A 20,110-nucleotide genomic window follows, 5' to 3' on the forward strand; every position below is an offset into this window, starting at 1 on the left:
TATTTAAGCAAGTCTTTTGAATAAGAATTCAGTACATAAATTCACAAGACTGCATTCCTGCTCTATGTCTCATTCTCTGAGGTCTCTCCACTCAATAATTCATGAGAATTTAAGATTCTATATAAACCTGGTAGTATCCTTTGAGTCCCAAACCAGAAATTACTTAAGCTACATTACATACATGAAAACATAAAAATAAAAGTCAACCACTTGGAGACTTTTGGTAAATAATATTTTTATAACATAATGCCTGAGAACAGCCGTTAATTTCAATATTTAGGAGATACGTAAGTGGTAAAGCTATCTCGTTACTGTTATTTCTTTGTATTATAGCAGGAAGGTCATACGTAAAGTCCTAAGCTGAAATTCATTTGTTTAATAGATTGCTAACAGGAGGCTGGAATGATTAAGGGAACATAGATACTCTAAAGCCCAGAGGACGTTACCAACCAGATTAAAAAAACATTTGGAGTTACAGTATCTGCCTATGAAAAGTTTGGCAGCATTCACAGGAAATAATTGCCAAGATTCCACAAAACCAAAAAAGAAAGAAAGAAAGAAAGAAAAAAACAACTCAGTGAATGCCCTTGGAAGCTTTTAATTTTAAAAGTTCCCATTTAAAGCACAAAGAAGCACAAAAGGGACAAATTGAAAATGGCCACATACTGGGTATGTATGTGTGTTTTGACTCATTATGAGAAATTATTAGTCTCCTAGGAATAAATTCACATTTTTCTTTCCTAAGAATTTTGAAAACTGCCCATGTAACAGATGCTGGTAAGATGGGGATTTGACTAGTAGTTCTTTGTTAGATCAACAATTCCCTGCACTTTTGAAGGTTAAAGAACTCAAGTAAATTTTAAATTGGCACTTGTCTTGAAATAAGATTCAAAAATGTACTTGCTGGGGCCTTCTGAAATAAAATTCATGTTTTTAACTTTGAAAACTTACTTAAACAATTCCAAACTTGGCATGAATATTTAAGATCTTTAAGAAGTTATTAAAAAGAGAACGATTATCATTGAAAATAGTAATTACTTTATCTTTAAATACGAAATAATTAGCACATAAATAAGAAACCATTCAGGATTCTGCTGACTTAGTTCAACTGTAGACTGTACATTTATTAATTCTAATAAATTTCAAGGGCATCAGTATAGCAAAACAAACAAACATCCAGTATTTTATATGTCCAAACTACCAAAGGAAAGTACAGGGCTCATGAAAAGTTTACACCAGGCTAGTTAAGGGCTACCATGAAGCATTCCTCACATCTACTTAGCATTTGAGATGAGACCACTCTCGTCTCTAGCATCGAGGTGGAATGTGGAGACTGGATATTCATTTTCACACGTACAGTTGACCCTTACGTTTGGCAAAGAGAACAGCATTTGCTTTCAAATTTAGGAAAATTCCCAATTTACTCTCTCAACTTTTCTTTGTCTTCTCCCTTCCACCTTCCCCATACCTTATCTCCAACTCTGCTCTCCTAATATAGGGATCAAGTTTCATTTTCATCTGATTTGAAAATGCTCAGGTAAAAATTTCAATCCTATGTAAGAGATACAGCTTCACAAGAGATGAACGCTCCATGAATAGAAATCTTTCAGAGCCACATCCTCAGACAAGCTCAAAAGCTGAGGTTAAGAGAAGACACTGGAGAATTCAATACCTCCCTTCAATCTCATGTGGTGCAAACATCAGGTCATTTAGGTCAGCTTTTCTGAACATTGAACCCACACAGGGCCCCATGCAAGGTTGACAAGAAGACCAGTGACCTGTCAGTGTCTTCATCAGGCAACACAAGCTGGGATACTCAGTGTTTCATCTCCCAAAAGTTAATGAACTGTCCTCAAACTATATCCATTTTCCCGTTAAAATATAAAAGGGACATTTGTTTTACATGATCAATCAACTCAAAGACCAGCTATCCCAGACCAGCATATTTAATGTCAGATGCCAAAGGTACTCCCACTACATCTTGAACAGCACAAGGATGCTTGCTATTGCCACAGTTACTTAATACATTTCCAGAAGACAAAGCATAAGCCAAGAAAATAAAATGATTTAAGTACTGAAGAATAACCATAATATCATTACTTTCAAATTTTAACTTTCTACCTGGAGTATTCTAAAGAATAGAACTGTTGAAACAAAAACATCTTCCTTTTATCTAAAATAAGAGATGACTAACAGCATTTTCCCTAAGAGGACACTAATTACTGCAGAGGTGACAATTCTACCCAAATTCATTCATCAATAGGAAATTTTAATTAATCAGGCCTGGTACAAGGGTAAGAAACTTGCCAGAGTGAGTCAAATCTCTTATGAAAGAATATATAGATGAGTAAAGAAAAGAACAAGAAGAGACCATCACCATAATATATTCAAATAGAATCCAAAATTTTAATTATTAAGGCGGTGCTACCAGAACAATAGATACATGATCAATAAGACATAAAAGAAGTCTTGATGCAGTCAAAATACATATAAGAAAATGGAGCATGACTTTACACTTTTTTCTGGTGAAAACTTACAGTCATACTTAACTTTTTTCTTTTTAGAGAGAGAGAGAGAGAGAGAGACAGGGCAAAAGTGAGCAAGGGGCAGAGAGAGAGAGAGAGAGAGAGAGAGAGAGAGAGAGAGAGAGAACCCTATAAGGGGCAGACAACGAGAGAGAAGTGAGGCTCATCCAGGGCTCAGGTTTTTACCTGAAGCGGGACTTGTGTTCACCCGATGTGGTGGGACTCCAACTCACAAACTGTGAGATCGTGACCTGAGCCAAAGTCAGATGCTTAATGACTGAGCCACCCTGGCACCCAACTTTATTTTCTATTAATATTCAACAGGTAAAAGATACGAAGCATGAATGGCTACTAAACCAGTGGCCGGGGGGAGTTTAGTTTCAACAGTAATCAAAGAAATGAAAATTAAGATTATCAGACACCTTGACCTATTTTTAAACTGAGGAGAAGGAGAGAGGGGGTGTTGATAGGATTATTTGGGTAATACTTATTAAAAACCTAAAAAAAATAATTTTAGCCATTTATCCTAAAGAAACATGCAGCTATGTTAAGAGGTTAATATACAAGAATATCTAACACACTTCCTACAGCAGTATAGCTATGAAGAATCGGACAAATTCTGGGGTGCATGGGTGGCTCAGCTGGTTATGCATCAGACTTTTCATTTCGGCTCTGGTCATGCTTTTGCAGTTCGTGAGTCCAAGCCCCGCATCGGGCTCTGCATTGACGGTGTAGACACTGACAAGTGCCTGCTTGGGATTCTCTCTCTGCCCCTCCCCTGCTCACCTTGTTTCTCTCTCTCTCTCTCTCTCTCTCTCTCTCTCTCTCAAAATAATAAACTTTAAAAGCTAATAATAATAAAAAGAACTGGACAAATTCCATAGACTTGAATATTATACAGCCACTAAATACTGTGCTTCAGAGTAAGAGCTGAACATGTAGCAAGGTACATGTTATGGAAGAGTATGTAACAATTTTTAAAAACTAGAGGGATATACACCAATGTAACAAGGATAATTCTCTCTATAGAAGCAAGTATTTTATTTACTTACATCCTCAAATTTTTCTTCCAATTTATCCATGACGCTAACATTGCTTTTATATCATCAAAATGCTTTTAATCATAAATTGAGCAATCGGATGTATTTGGCCTTTCTTGTGCATGACCTAAGGGATCATCCAACCCCGTAATCCTCAATGCAAGCATTTTTTGTGCCTGCCTTTCCTTGAAAGACAGTGAGCCATTCGACAATAGGCCTTGTGGTTCATCTGCCTTTGTGTGCTCAGCCCTTAGCGTAGCGCCAGAGAGAAGGCACTCAATAAATGCTGGGGGGATGAACAAACTAACGAATGAAGGAGCACATGAATTATTTAAGTGCTCAAAAGGCCCAAGTCCACGTGTGGAAGTGAAAAAAGTTTAGGTGTGAATTTAAGTTTTCACCAGAAAATGTGAAGTCATGCTACACTCACCTAAGAGTTTCACTGTAAGTTTCAGGCCAGGTCACAGTCATCAATATTTTTTAAAGATATGAACCGTTTTATGGTTTCAGAGAAGAATGTTACAAAAAGTAGTGGTGTTGCCTTGTGATTATAAAACCAGGTGAAGTTCAATGCAACTAGAGGAATTACACTTTGGGAATTGGCATTCTTTTAAGATCATTGACTGCCTCTCGTATGTTCTAATTTGTAATGGCCGGGAGTCATCAAATAAAATGAATTGCATTAAGAGAAAACATTCACAAGGTCAAAGAATAGAGGAGCACAGTTACCTGAAGGCTATATAAGAGCCGGGTTAAATTCTGTATCGCTTGTATAATCTGGAAAATAAGATCGTGAAAGTCAAATTCTTGAAAAAGCATTCGTTATCCAAAAATAACAAGAGGATGAGGATATATTTCAGGTATGCTGAATAGGTATATTTCAGGTATATTTCAGGTAAGGTCAGCTTACCTCTGACTGTGAAGAACCTGGGAAACTTCTATATTCCACCTAAAATATGTAAAGAACAAGAAAATGAAATCGCACTATTTTTGAAAAGCTACACTTAGTGTTCCAAAATGTATGACCTCAGGTAAATCACTTCACTCCCTCAAAAGTCTTCTATGATGACCCTCTTTCCTTGCCAGAAATCAAAGCCTACAGAATTAACCGCTCAGTGAGAGCCCCATTTGTGCAAACTCTGTATGTGACATACATGGTAACTTCCCCCAAACATCTCCTTAAACAACAAGGGATGACAGCCGGTAAGTTCTGTACTCTCTCCATAAGTGATGATATTTACCTTGTGGACACCACACTGTCACGTGAGCTCTCGGTGCCCAGGCTGAAGCTGGCCCTCAGACCAGGCTGGCTCCCTGCATTCTGGAGGCCAGATTTGGAAGCTAGAAAACATCACTCCTGACTTCTTGCTCCCTATATCCATGTTTAAGATTCACAAAACCAAGACAGTCAATGGTTGGGAGAAGAAATCAGACTCAGAGGTGGCTCAAGGATGAGCACCTAGCTGGCCGGCTCCAGATCCTACTCTGAGTTCACTGGAACCTTCTGGGATTGCCTTAGTAAATGCACTAACAGCGGAGGCCATCAGTGAGGCTGGAGACCATCTGCTCCTGGGGGATGGGTTCTATGTCTCATTGTCTCCCTAATGCACACATTAGAGACACATGTAGGTAGTAAGGATTTCCAGTTTCCAGAATTGAACTGAACAATTGTCTGTTCAGGTATCGTCCGTCTTCTCTCACTAGGATGTAAGGCAACAAGCAGCAGGAGTTCTTATGTGCGTTCAGTCCTGTAACTGCAAATTTAACAACGAAGCCTGGCATCTAATGGATACTCACACTGCATTCTATAAATAAATACTGAGCACTCGCTATGTACTGCACTCTTTACGCTATAGGAGATCATCAGATTCCATGCCCGCCTAGAGCCTATCTTGTATACTGCTTTCTCTTATCTGAGCAGCTTTAAATTGAAACCACAAGGAACAGTCAGCCGTGGTGATGTTCTCAGGTAACTTTGGACTTGTTAAATTCAGTTAGTTCAGGCTAGTGAAGCTTTAATGAAATAGCCACATCCCTTCTTACCCCTCTCCCACACTCTTCCCGGGCCATAAAAGATTTCATCACTAAGCATAACCTCTAATACAGGAAGGATAAGGGAGGGAAAAGGACATGAAGTTTAGAGTCATTAGACCTGTACCCAAGTCCCCTCCACCCCCGCAATTGGGCTAAAAACTCCCATTCTATAGCGAGTTCTAGAGTTCTCTCTGCTCTTGTGGTTCTGTCCTTGCTGCACAGTCCATTGCCTTTGTAATAAGAAAATCGTACGGTATAGAATTTTTATACTCTATAAAAATCAGAAACATAGAAATGAGTTGGATTATGCTACATGCGGTTACTTATTCCCCAGAACCGCGAAGTTGGAAAGGACAGAAAGGGTCAATGTCGTATTTTTCACGGAGTCAGTCCACCACCTTGTGGTGAGTGTATAGAGTTGCAGCTGTTGAGTTACACACAGGATGCTGCACCCTTTGCAGCACCCATTTTTAAATTTCTTTCCAATTTTTGTGTTAAGCCTTACCTGATTAAGGAAGCTAATTACAACATATCCATTGCACACTTTTTTCCTACGTCTGATTTCAGGTGATCCTGCCCTATTTGTCAGTTCATTTTCTCAAATGCCTTATGAAAGTTCTTCCAGATAGGTTCATCCAACGAGGAACCTTCACACCTCATTTCACTTACCTGTGACTGCATCCTGGAAGGAAAAAAGACCTTGGGAGTGGGAGTCACCACAGGGTCCGTTCAAGAAAAAAACTATTCCTAGCTAACCAGCCCTCTTACCCTCCCTCTCTGCCTCTACGACAAAAGCAGTTGGAAGCTACAGACTGAAAAGTGAAGTCCACACTGAAAAGGAAGAAAAGCAGGAACATTTTAAGAAAAAAATAAGTCAGAAAGCTTACAGTCAGTGAAGTAAAATACTGCATTCCTTTTTTTATTTTGGCCTATGAAGATCTTTAAAACAACAACAAAAACAACACTAAATCACAGCCATATTTTTTATGGATTTAAAAAAAAAATCTTTGGACTTGAAGTCTCAGTCACATATAATATTTGCAAAAATATATAATACGTACATTAGTACACAAAAAGAGGACATCTGTCATTTTTCCACATTAGCACATATTGGTGCATGGTAATGTGCCTAATTTGAAATTAGAGAAAACTAAAACTCTCGAGCCCCAGCCAACCCTGGGGAGGCCACTCAGCACCTCCCAGATTCATATTCTTATTCCCTTTTTCTGACATCCCAGGCTCATTTGAAGGGAATAGGAAGTTTCATGATTTAATTTTTCAAAGAGTGCTATATACTACATGTAAACTGTGTCCAAAAAGGAGAGGCGTTTAGAACCAGTTTGCCCCAAGCAAAAAAATGGTGAGGTTGATTAGAAGTCTCACAAAAAAAAAAAGTAGGTGACAATGTGGGCGGAGACAGGAAAACAACCCGAAATGAGAGGAAGATAAAAGAACGTGCAAGCAGCAACAGTATTTCAAGTCAAAATTCTTTCTGCCGCTTTAGTGTCCCTTGGTTGCCTAGAGACCCCGAAAGATGCCAGGGGCACCTCTCAGCCAAGAGTTGCTAAGTGTAGCAGGTGAAAAGGCAGAGGTTTGCAGGGCGGAGAGCAGAAGGGAGACCGGAAGTAAGAGTGCGCAGACACACAAACAATCGAGTTTTAAAACCGTTTAATAACTTTCCAATCATTTCTTTGTTTACACCTACATGAACAGGAAGAGTGAGAACATTTTAAGAGGATTTAAGTGAGAAAGCTTAAATATGAGTACCGAAATCGAGAACAATGCAGAAGAATGCTTTCATACCACTCACTGCCACGGACAGACCAGGACCTGTGGTTATTTTATTACACAAAGTAACTGGTGCCATTTACTAACAAATCAGTTCACAATACCTTCTCCCCTGCATCAGGGACCGCCAGGTCGGTTCCCACACCCTGGGTCCCAGGATCCACATCCCAACAGCCTCTTCCTCCTGTCCTTTCTGTGACTAGTGCTGGAAGCACACCATTGAGACAGAAACAAAAAGGACATCATCAAACAGCAGCCAGCGCACCGGGTTCTTTCGCACGCAGCCGACACGTACTTCAAAATAAGGAACACAAAATCCCACGTATCACATACTCTCATACAAGGTGCTGAAACAATGCAAAGCACAGTGTCCCTGCCCTCAGGGAGCTTACATGCTATTAGATACCAAACTGACAAACGGCAGCAATTATCACCCATCTTTTAATTTTTCTTTTTTGCAGACAGGTGCTCATGTGAGGCTGGTGATACCGAGAGGGGTATATGCTACATCTCACTTTCACTTACTAGGATAAAGCTGCTGGGGAGAAGGAAATTGAAAACAGGCACTGGAGAACAAAAAGCAAGGGCTGGCAGACCCCGGTCTAAGGAGACAGCTCGGTGAAAGGCTCCTCTGCGGCCCGTGTAAGAACAGCAGACCATAAAGAAGGCTTAGAAGGAGTAATCCAACAACAGGAGTGAAATATCTTTCTGAGCAGCGTCAAGATGGTGAATACTTTATGAGCTCCTAGTCCTACAAAAAGGAAGCTGTCCCTGTCTCCAAATGACTCTTGAAAAACAATTTCCAAGTGTTTTTTTTTTCTCATAACACTTGTTTATAATCTAGATTCATAACAGTTGTAAATACTGTGTATTTAACCTATGAAACACAGAAATATTTCTAGACCAGAAATATTTTTAAGTACCAAACACGGATTTCACTCCATCCATTAGATCTCTGCTGGTACAATTTGATTTCTTTACCGACGTGAACTCAGTTAAAACTTAGACTGTGCTCACCTTACACTGATTTAAACTAGACTTTCCAAAGCAGTTTCACACACACCATTTCATTAGAATCATGTCCAGTCAGGGCCCTGGTGAAATATTCGCTTTGGGACACTGTTTATCACACAATGCCATCTTGAAACTTTCTTTCTGATGCAGGAAATGCTTTTTTTTGCCTTTTCTAAATGCAAATCCCCAGGACCCCAAAGGCCACTTCTATTACAAAGAATTTTTTGTTTAAGCTGAAACTGCTTCAAATTAAATCAGCTAAAAATTAACTTCATTTTGCCCAAGTCAGTGAATGCTTTTCACTTATAGTGAAGGGACATGCTACAGAAATTTTCCACCACTCAAAAAATGGTTCCACTACTTGGTATTATCCTTACTTCTTAGAGAGATACCCAAGACGTTACCAAAGAATTAGCCCTTCTCACACTCTCCCTCCCCACCACCCCAGACAAATGAGAACCAGCAATGGGCAAAGAACCCCATGGTGAGCCAAATTATCAGGTGCCTCTGTTTCTTATTCAGTTTCAGGTCTCCAGAACTTTTTCAGGAGATTAAAGTGACCCACCTTATTAGGTATATCGAGAACTAAAAATTGAAGGCCTTGCTTGGCGGATGACCTCAGATTGGCATGGGCCTGACTTAGAAGGACCCACTCCTCCAAGTGAAACAAAGAACTGACCCAGTCAGTGACAGACCCTCATTAAAAACAGTATTTGCCCTGGCCAACCTTATAAAGAGAACCTAAGTCTTACAGCACCATCATCCAACCCGGCCCACAAACGACTAGGTCTTTGGGGGTACAGGACCCTATCAACCTGCCCCTGCCTACATGGATCCTGGTATCAGGGCAAATAGTCTAATGGTTTTGACAGATGTCATGGGTGTCCCCGGGCACTCTCCCAAATCCTGGGAGATACAGGTACAGACGGGAGAACAGGGAGGGAAGGTACGGCCATGTGCCCCTGAGCAGCGGCAGGAGCCACGGGGAGCCTCTCCTCTCTGGCTGCCCCTGGGGGGAGGCTGAGAGCAGCAGAGCCCTCCTGTATTTTTAGACAGAACTCCCTCGATGGCATAATGAGTTTTTTTCTTTTAAAAGGAAATCACCCAGGGCAGTACAACTCCCTTGATGAATCTGGGTCGTGTCAAAATGAAAAACACATGTGCACTTTCTGAAACTAGAAATGCAGGATGGGATAAAGCGAAATTTGAGGGAGCAAGATAATTATTAGTGATTTCAAAAATGGACAGAATTTTAAAACTGTACTGTGTCCGTGTATCTTGATCAACCATGGGATGTTGATAAAGAAATTCAAGGACAATTTAATCCTCTCTCATCTCTAGCTACTAAAGACGTTTTATCTTGTGCATAATAAAGCTGGTGGAAGTAAGGTTTTTATCACCCAAATACAAGGAAAAATAAACCCTCTATGCTCTTCTCTCAGAAAGCTGTAGGGAAGTAAATATTCAGCTTCCGTATAGAACATTATGGGGTTCTGAGAAATCACCTAATTCTCTACATGCTTCTTTCTGTATTTAAAATATATGCAACAGGGCTTTTTATAAACAAATTCTGATCTGAACCAAAGCGTATGATGACGCCGATCAAGAATTTTTGGCACTTCTGCCTTTAACCACATCACCAAACCCTCAGAGGGGAATGTGTTGCAGCCTAGCTTTCTGGCGTATGGCTTCTCAGGTGAGGACGCCTACAGGAGGTTAAGTTCAAGGGTTTGTTCTCTCGTGAACTGCAGAGACCCATTTCCAAACAACCGAAAGTTTAAAAGTTCTTTCAAAACCATATTCCAAATTGTACTCAGTAAGTCAAATCAAAAATGAAGCAGGGTCAGGTTTAGGGAAGGTACAAAGCTTGCCTGGGTATGAGAGCAGTAGAACCCACCAACTATTCTTGAAATCCTCGTCCTGGGAATGCCAGTGCCGTTATCGTAAATAAATCAGGCTAGCATATTTATTCTCAGGTTTTCTCGGATTTAAAAAAATACATCAAGTCTCCTCCAAATAGGGACAGAGTCGTTGCCTTCATTTCCTATGACCACTCTATGCTCCAGAGATTGTGTTCAGGCTCACGGCAAAGGCCTGTACTTTCACTTACAAGCTGTAGAAGATCCTGGCACGTCAGGGGGACCCAGCGTATCTGTCAAGGCAGATTCTCCGCAACCTTCCTCGGATGACTGGCATGCCTCGCCCGTCTGTGAGGCCTTCACTGCAACCTGCAGGCTCTCGGCTAAAAAGGAGAAAGAAGACAAAATTTAAAAACCAAATACACGTAGTTTAATCTAGACCAAGGGTTGGCAAACTCTATTTGGCCTGTGTCTATTTTTATACGGCCCGGGAGCTAAAAACGGTTTTTATATTTTAAAGAGTTGTTAAAATACACAATACACGCACACACACGCACAAAAAAGAATGTGTCCCAGAAACCGTATGTGGCCTGCAAAGCCTCAAGTATTTACTATCTGGCTCATTACAGAAAAAAGTTTGCCAAAAGGCGACCTATACCAATACTTTTAGCATCATTTTATGATAGAGAATTAATAAAAAGATGTGCTATATAAAACAGTCTCAAATTTAACTTTCAGTTACATTAAGTATGCTGAAAAACTTTCTGTAATTCAATTAATTTAAATATGATTTCAGGCATGAACGTTTTAAAACCTACTATTCAGAGAGACTAGCTCTTCTTCAAAACAGAATTTCCCCAACTGTACCTTAAAAAATGCAGATTTCCAAAATTTACCTAGACCTACTAGATCAGATTCTCCAAGGCAAAAGACAAAGAATTTGCATTTTAAACAAGCACAAAAGGCTGCTCTTAGGATCTGGTAAGACTGGGAAACACTACACCAAGAAAGTGAGGTTTTTATTTATGCTAAATGCTTTCAACTAGCCTGTGAATGGTACAGTTTTAAAGGCCCTATAAATATGTCTAAAACATCGTGTCCAGTGTTGGAATTTAGCAAATGCTCATTGAGCACCTACGCTGTTCTAGGGGCTCCTGGGCATGTGATTAACTAATTAGGAGAGTTTGAGACTGAAAGAGGAAACAGACACCTGCAAGTAACTATATACAAGGTAGCATGTGATCAGTGCTGAGTTCTATCATCCAGTTATTAGAGTACCATAAAATGCTCCAGGAATGCTAAGGAGCAAAACAGTTGCATTAGCCGGTGGAATTAGGAAGAAGTTATTAAAGGAAATGACAACTGAGTAGAATCTTGAAGGATGAACGGGATTCAAGAGATAGAGACAAAAGAGGAGAAAGAGAAGAAAAGCCATCCAGTAAAGCAACCACCTAGGGAGACCATTCAAGATGCATTACTGAACTGTTTTTTATTTTCCCCCCAGAGATAAAGACCTCACCCCGATTAAGAATTCCTGCTAGGGGTTCCTGGGCGGCTCAGTCCATTAAGCATCTGACTCTTGGTTTCGGCTCAGGCCATGATTTCACGGTTCATGAGTTCGAGCCCCACACTGGGCGTTCTTGCTGACCGTGTGGGAACCTGCTTGGGATTCTCTCTCTCCCTTTGTCTCTGCCCCTCCCCCACTCACTCTGTCTCTAAATTAATTGATTAATTAATTAGAAGAATTCCTGCTAGATCTCGGAGTACTGACGAACAGCGACTCAGGGTGGGTCAGGCAGTACCTCCCTCAACTGTTTGGTGTTCTCTTAAGCAGCTGGGTCCCCTCCTATTCCTGAGCGCCTACACGACACAGAGGGCCAAATGAATTAAGGCAGAGGGACCTAACAGCAGGCATCGCTCACAGTTCTGATGGCAGAAGAGGTGAAAGCCACCGGCTAAAAATTGAGAGGGGGTGACTTACCCAATGAAGACATTATCAAGGACGAGAGGGTCACTCGAAAGTACTTGTAGCTTTATTTCTAAAATATACCTTGCATTGATCCACTTCCCTCTATTTCCACTGTCAACAGTCCCAACAACCCCCATCAGCTCCTGTAACTGCCTCCCAACCATCTCTGGCAAACGGGTCTCCCTCACTCTGCTCCCCTGCCGGCAGCCAGTAATCTTCTGGAGACGTGTGATCGTGCCACACCCATGATTAAAAGCCACCAGTAACTTCCCATCAAGCGTGGAATAAGATATTTCTTTAACCAGAGCCTACAAACATCTATCTCTGCTCACCCAGGCAACCTCACCTCATCTACTTCCCTGAGTGCTGCCTCCCTGCCTTCCTTCTTCCCTTGAACATGCCACGCTCACTCCACGCACGAGAGCATTGTACCCACTCGGTCCTTGCCCAGGAGTGGTTCTCCCCCGTATGTCCAGACAGCTGGCTTCTTCTCACCTTTCCATTCTCATGTCAAAAAAATCATCCCCTCAAAGAGGTCTTCCCCTGGCTTCTCTAACACAGAGCCTTCACCTCACCCCAATCTTATTTTCTTGTGACTTTCTGAAATTACTTTGTTTCCTTAGGTACTGCCTGTCTTCCCCCCAATTAGAAGTTTTTATCGCCCTCTTTCTTTTTTTTTTTTTATTGAAGTGTAGTTGACAATGTTGTATTAGTTTCAGGTGTGCACTATAGCTAGTCCACAATTCTCTACATTATGCTGCGCTCACCGCAAGTATAGCTGTCATCTGTCACCATGAAATACCATGCAATACCAGTGATTAGATTCCCTAGGCTCTACCTTTTATCCCTGTGATTTCGTCATTCCGTAACTGGGAGCCCGTACCTAACCAGAAGTTATGAAAGGATTACTTCCATCAGCACCACCAACAAAGCACAGGGTCGAGGCTGAATGAATGAATGGATGAATGAACCCGTCAGTTGACCCCTCTTCAGACAACCTCTATGCCCTTCTCATGACGTCGGTTTCCTCATCAAATCAAGATGATAGAATGCCCTGGTTTCTAAATTCTCCTCCAGAGATAATATTCTGAGACCCTGAGCCAGGGCTTGGCAAGCTTTCTCTGCCAAGGAGCACATTTTAAATAGTTTAGGCTTTGTGGGGCATAGGATCTCTGTTGCAGTTATTCATCTTGTTTTCTCTCTCAAACCCACTGTCCCTGTCACCTCCAAACTATTATCCCTCACCCCCAGACCCCTTTTTTCCTTTAGTTTCATGGCATCCGATTATACCACTCACTACCCCTCCTTGTTGTCACTCATCTACAGACTCCTTGAACAATTTAGCACCTGGTGCAAGTTCTCTCCCTTTCCCCAATGCCACTCTTGTCAGAATTCTCAGGAATTTCAGTTTTATGAACATAGACCTTCCAATACCTTGGCCTCATGTCTCCTTGACTTTCTCATTTCCCCAGTGATCTCATCCCCCACCCTACCTCGGTCAAACCCCCAGTTATATCCTAGACTTTTTAAAAAAATTTTTTAAATTAGGTTTCTTTATTTTTGAGGCAGAGATAGAGCGCGAGTGGGGGAGGGTCACAGAGACAGAGGGAGACACAGAATCTGAAGCAGGCTCCAGGCTCTGAGCTGTCAGCAAAGAGCCCGATGCGGGGCTCAAACTCACAAACTGTGAGATCACGACATGAGCCGAAGTCGGACGCTCAACCGAATGATACACCCAGGTACTCCTAGACTTTTTTTTTTTTTTTTAATGTTTGTTTATTTTTGAGAGAGAGGGAGACAGAAGATCCAAAGCAGACTTCACACTCTCAGTACAGAGCCCGATGCAGGGCTCAAGCTCAAGAAGCATGAGATTATGCCCTGAGCCAAAGTCGGACGCTTAACTGACTGAGCCACCCAGGAACCCTCCGGGGGCAAGTCAATGCGCTACTCAAACCCTCTAATGCTTTCCATGCCCCTCAGAATGAAATCCAAACTCCTTACTGACCTCCATCTGGTCCCTGTAATCTGAGCGCTAGCTGGCTCTGACTCATTGGCCACTCACCACCCCTCCCTTCACTCTACCTGCACAGTCCTCCTGGCCATTCCTCAGGCTTGGCACTCACCTGCCTTGGAACCTTTGCATCCTCTGTTCTCTGTGTCTGCAACATTCTTTCCCCAGATGTCTACTTGGCTTTTTCACTTCCCTTATGTCTGCTTACATATCACCTTACCAAAGAGGCCTTTCTTGGTCACTTTAATGCAAAGAGAACCTCCCCACTCGATCTCTCTACTCCCTCTCCTGTTCATCTTTTAAAAAAAAAAAAAAATAGGGTTCAGACTTTATGACAATCTACCTTGAAGCAATTGTCCTCCATAGTTTCTCAAATAAGACTGCCTTGTTTTTTATTGAAGTATCATTAACACACCACATCACATTAGTTTCAGGTATACAGGATAGTGATTCAACAATTCTATACATTACTCACTGCTAAGCACTGGAAGTGTGTTCTTAATCCCCCCTCACCTACTTCCCCCATTCCCCCACCCATCTCCCTTCTGACAACCACCAGTTTGTCCTCTGTATTTAAGAGTCTGTCTTTTTTTTTTTGTCGTTGTTCGTTTGTTTCCTAAATTCCACATAGGCGTGAAATCACATGGTATTTGTTTTTCTCTGACTTAGCTTCACTAAGCATTACACCCTTCCGTCCGTCCACACTGCTGCAAGTGGCCAGATCTCATTCCTTTTTACGGCTAAAATTCTATTCTGTATATGTACGCACATATATGTGTCTTCTTTATCCTGTTTATTCTATTGTGTATATGTATGTGTCTTCTTTATCCATTCATCTACCGAGGGGCGCTTTTTTTTCCTTCATAGTACTTGACACGACCCGACACATGTATTTTCTTTTACTTCGCTATTTCTGGAGTATGAATTGTAGCACAGTTGAGCCTCTGTCTCATTGCTCTATGTGCTCAGCACCAAGACCACAGCGCTGGGCACACCCAGAAGGTACTTGAACATTTTCTGAGCCTGTCAAAGCAAATAGTTTTGGAAGCAGCTTACCTTCTTTCAGTGCCGCTGCCACTAATGAGGATGCCTGGGGAGGCTCTCCTGGGTCAGGCTTAATGAGGAGGTGGGGCTCTAGATGGACATCCTCAAGTCCACTCAATTCTCCGAGCTCAGCATAGATATGCAGCTTCTCCTCCAAACATGTGCAAATTTGTTGGTCTTGGTTACTGAGGATTTCTATGAAATGGCATTTAGCACAGAAGGTTGACAGAGGAATACAACAACTGTATGAAAATCCAAGCTAGAAGAACACGATGTTGCTCGTCAGTATGGTCTCACAGGTCAAGTACAAGTTGTTGAGCGGGACACAACCGGGTTCAAACCCTAACTCTTCCACTTAGTGACTGTAGCTTCCATGGTCTTTCCTGTACATTTATTGCGCTCGGATACGTGTTCCTTTCCCCTGCCTCTAATTCCAGAAAGACTTGCAAAACTATTCTTTGTTCAGCTTGTTTTCCAATAAGACTAAATACAAAGCTGAGGAATGAAAATCGAGGTGGGGTGGCAGTGTCCATGATGACCGATACCCGCAAGGGAAAACAATGCAAAGCTACTCAGGCTTCAGTCTTGCTTAAGACCACACCTACTGGTTTAGGTTTTGGTTTCTCAACATCCAAGGTCTTTGATAATCTTGCCATGTACCATTTTCCTCTGATGTCAATGTATCACATGATTCTTACGGTTTAAAGGGACCTCCGTCAGCATCTAATCCAGGGGTTCTCAGTCTGCCTCGGTACCACCTGGGCAGAATTTAAAATCCTTCCACAACCACCTCCCATAGAGCCCAAGGGAAACGGGTGAGGGTAGGGCCCAGGCATCAGAATTTTTACAAAACTCCCAGAGTAATTCTGATGTCTAGCCAGAGATGGGAATCACTGAGCTAATCTAATTTCCTCAATTCAAAGACGTGGAAACTGATGACCAGAGTTAATGGGTTCCTTGCCCAGAGTCACACAAGTGTGACCTTTCAGTGCTGGGACCTAAAATTGCAGCACCAGACGATGACCCCAGGGCACATCTGTACCAAAACTGCCCTGCCCACAGTTACTGTTTCATACATGTTACGTGGATAATTATTTCTGAAAATTTGTTATAGATTTTTAAATCACTAAGGAGGAAGGAGAGAGACGGTCCTCTTGTTTGAACACTCCTGAAACCCATTTTTTGTTCTCAAAAGTGATGGGTGGACCTCAGGTTCACGGAATTCATGCTTTAATCATAACCCCCATTCGTGACACCTGGCCTTGCCCAACACCCAAGGAGAACACCACGGCCAGGGAGTCAGAGATGTGTGCACAGTACCTTGACATTGCTGAATTCTGGCCACTCTTGCTTCAGCTTTCCGTCTCTCCTCATCAGATTCACTTGTCCTTCCCCCTTCTTCTTCTGGGCAACTTTAAAAGACAATAGTTAAGACAGACCACTGAAAACCAAATTCAAGTATCTTTCGGTTCATTAGTAAGACATGGGGACTTGAAGGTGGCATTATTCAGAGAAGAAAAATTCAGCATAAAGAGAATTCTTCCTGCCCTCTAGCTGAGATACTTGGTTTTCTTGCGTATATAAAAGACCTAGCACGTACGACATAGCTCTCCAAGTCAGCAGTACAGGATGACTCGAATATTCCAACAAACACATACATACACAAATGCACTCATGTGCTCACACCTCTACGCCCCACACTATCAATGCTAGCATTAGGTCCGACTAAAATAGTAAGTTTTGCTTTCTACTACATTTGGGTACTTCGCAATGGGACAGAGTAGAGGGAGTTGGAGGGGACAGAGGTAGGGTGCCAGCTTGAGTATGGTGCAGTGGAGGTGGAGCAATTTTATAAAACATCACTCAAAACAGATTAATCAAATCACCATTAAGGATGATCATCCTCACCCCCTCCAGTTTATAAAAACACTAGTAATGACAAGGAAATTGACTTTGAACACTTAGATCGACCAATCTAAAAATGTTTATTGAATGATTCTTCAGAATTAGGCACACACAAAAACAAAAAGCATGGCCCCTGCCCTCGAGGAGCTTCCAATCTAATACACATATATACACGAAAAAGGTAGCGGCTACAAGGCAATATACGACTGGCACCAAGTAAATGCTGCAGAGATCAGGTGTTAAAGAATTCCGGGTAAGGAAGAGACCACTGGAACTGGAGGTCTTCACGAAGGAGGGAAGCCATGAGCTGCACCAGAGATGAGCAGGATTCACACAGGCGGAGGGGAGGTAGGGCTTTACATGCAGGGAGGCGCAGAGAACAAAGCTGCAGATGAGGGGCTATCACAGGCGGGGGCGGGGGCAGGGAGCAGACCAGTCCAGCTGAGGCAAAGTGTTCATGCAGAGGAAACATGGTTAGAATACTTTCCCCAAGTGGACGAGTCCATCCCCTGGCGTATGGACAGAAGGAAAGGTTACCTTTCTACTGCCTGTTGGATCCGTCTCATCCAGTTATTCCGTTCCTCCTTGGAGTTGGTATGAATTTCATACATCTCAGGACCGGCAGATGAAGCACTGATTAGAAACATTCCTCTTTCCTCATTAGCAACTTCTCTAGCAATAAGCTTCTGAAGGGAAATAACTGATGGCTTCTGATCCTACATGAGATAGGAAGAGGTACAGGTGAAACAGCAACCCACCAAAACTAAGGGTCTCACCAAACACATGAGCCGAAGAAAGCACGAGTGTTAGGCAAATGAGTTCACTTCGACCTTTTAGAAGCTCTGTGGAAGCTGCTCAGATCTCCGATGGCAAGGGTGTGCTGAAGAGAGGATGGGAAGAAAAGGATAAAGGGGAATGTTTGTCCTTAAGAATGGGTGGCGTCAGAGGACACCCTTTTAAAATGCAGAACGATCCGAGCGCTAAGCCTATCAAAATGCCACAGTCAGGGATTGAGGGATTTTTCTAGAAGGGCGTGGGACAGAAAATAGCTTATGAAATATCACAAGGAGATGAGAGAGGGTGGACCACCTAAGAGTCCACTGGATTTAGCAGTATTTAGGGTGGTCCTTGAAAGTGACAGTGGGAAGGAGGAAGCCCGACCTCAGACTCCCTGAGCATAAGCAGGGTCTTCTGCTGTCGAAGTACAGAGCATACCAACTCAACTTGCGTAGTGTGCCCTGCCAATGTCTCTTCCTCCCACCAACAACGGGAGCCACTGGCAGGCAGGAACGAGTCTGATTCATACTTATACGCCTAGTACATTGTTTGGCATGGTGCAGGCTTTCAATAACTGTCTGCAGAACTGGACTTAGCTGAAGAGGAAGAAAGGCTAAAATTTGGCATATAAGCCATGATGAAACCACCTCTTCTACCAACATTTATTATGATCTTTCGATGTCCCATTGCTAAGCCCTGGGGATTCAGTGATGAGTAAGAGAATAATAACTAACCTGGGAAAGGAACCATAGCTGAAAGAATAACCAAAAAATAAATAAATAAATGCCTGCAGGAGATAAACAGTTTTGGGGGGAAGTATGAAGAATCTTCTATGGCTTGCGGCTTCCACCACTGTTCAGAGTTGGTAGCAGAACGTGGTTTGGCTTCTCCTTCATGGAATGAACAACATCTTTACCCAGAACATGCCACTATATCTCTCATGGCCAACTCCTTAGTGCTGACCTGTCTGCTCTCTCAGCATCACACAGCTATACCACATCTAAAGTTGTGTGCAAGGGCGTGCCCACAGTATCTCTTCATCTCATTCTATTTTTCCCCAAATGTTTATTTATTTATTTTGAGAGAAAGAGAAAGAACACATATAGTGGGGGAGAGGGAGAAAGAAACAGAGATAGAGAGAGAAACAGGGGTGGGGCGGGGAGAATTCCAAGCAGGCTCCACGCTGTCACCACAGAGCCCAGTGCAGGTCTTAGTCTCATGAACCGTGAGATCATGACCTGAGCCAAATTAAGAGCTGGATGCTTAACTGACTGAGCCACCAGGTGCCCCCCATTCTTCTTAGAGCAGCAAAAAAACAAAAACAAAAACAAAAACAAAAACCAACAACTTTTTGAATACTGCCCTCTCTAATTAGGGAGAGTGCCTGAACACTGTTAATATCCTTCGTTATATAATGGAAATACGACCAAAGACCTTATTTGCTTTCCTTCCTTCAATGCACGGGGTTAGGTTCCTCAGCTTTCAAGGTAAATGGCCTCTGCATATAAAAGGCAGAGTAGGTTTTAATAGCAGAAGACATTAGCAAGAATGAAATTATCTGAACCAGTTGGTTAGCATTGCATAAGGAGGGGAGGTGGTAAGGTCAGGTAATTTTAAAATGAAAAATAGGTAAGCAGGTAGAAAGTACCATTAACTGAATGACCCATCAGACCAGGAAGCATCGTTATTTGTATTAATCACACATGAACACTAGAGATGATTGAGAATTCAAATTAAATCTCTAGGAATGGAAGTAACATGTCTGCCTTAGAGAGAGATGTTAAAAATAGGTGATGCCAATTCCTAACCCAGCCTGCAGAAATGTTCTGTTTGTGCCTCAGCATTTTAAAACCACATTTTAAATAGTCGCCAACTTTTAAAATCCGAGGGATTCCCCATGTTTTAAACCTGCAGATTTGTGGGTTCTTGCAAAAAGCAGACTGGCAATCCTGGGCTCATGGATTCATTTAAACACACTGATTCATTTAAACACCTCTGTGACACAGGTCATGTTCTCACCAGTTCACTACAGTCTCTACCACTTGCTATGGGATCCTTGATCCCAAGCCCCCTCTCAGTTTACACCTGGGTGTTGCCTGCCAATCCCCGCAGGCAGGCCGATCGCCTCTGCCACAAAGGAAGAG

General features: G+C 42.2%; 1 protein-coding gene across 2 annotated transcripts in view; it reads right to left on the minus strand.

The window, feature by feature from the left end:
* The window catches only part of ARHGEF28 (Rho guanine nucleotide exchange factor 28), a 306,764-nt gene that overhangs the window by 32,051 nt on the left and 254,603 nt on the right, over positions 1 to 20,110 (minus strand). For both annotated transcript variants that reach the window (XM_058729755.1, XM_058729762.1), the window contains 7 exons: positions 17,727 to 17,905; positions 16,605 to 16,696; positions 15,297 to 15,479; positions 10,512 to 10,643; positions 7,492 to 7,592; positions 4,476 to 4,514; positions 4,295 to 4,342 (listed from right to left, as the gene is read on the minus strand). In XM_058729755.1, coding sequence (XP_058585738.1) covers positions 4,295 to 4,342; positions 4,476 to 4,514; positions 7,492 to 7,592; positions 10,512 to 10,643; positions 15,297 to 15,479; positions 16,605 to 16,696; positions 17,727 to 17,905 — 774 coding nt within the window. The remainder of the gene's footprint in view (positions 1 to 4,294; positions 4,343 to 4,475; positions 4,515 to 7,491; positions 7,593 to 10,511; positions 10,644 to 15,296; positions 15,480 to 16,604; positions 16,697 to 17,726; positions 17,906 to 20,110) is intronic.

The sequence above is a fragment of the Neofelis nebulosa genome, chromosome 1 (assembly GCF_028018385.1).
Source record: "Neofelis nebulosa isolate mNeoNeb1 chromosome 1, mNeoNeb1.pri, whole genome shotgun sequence".
NCBI classification, from domain to species: Eukaryota; Metazoa; Chordata; class Mammalia; order Carnivora; family Felidae; genus Neofelis; species Neofelis nebulosa.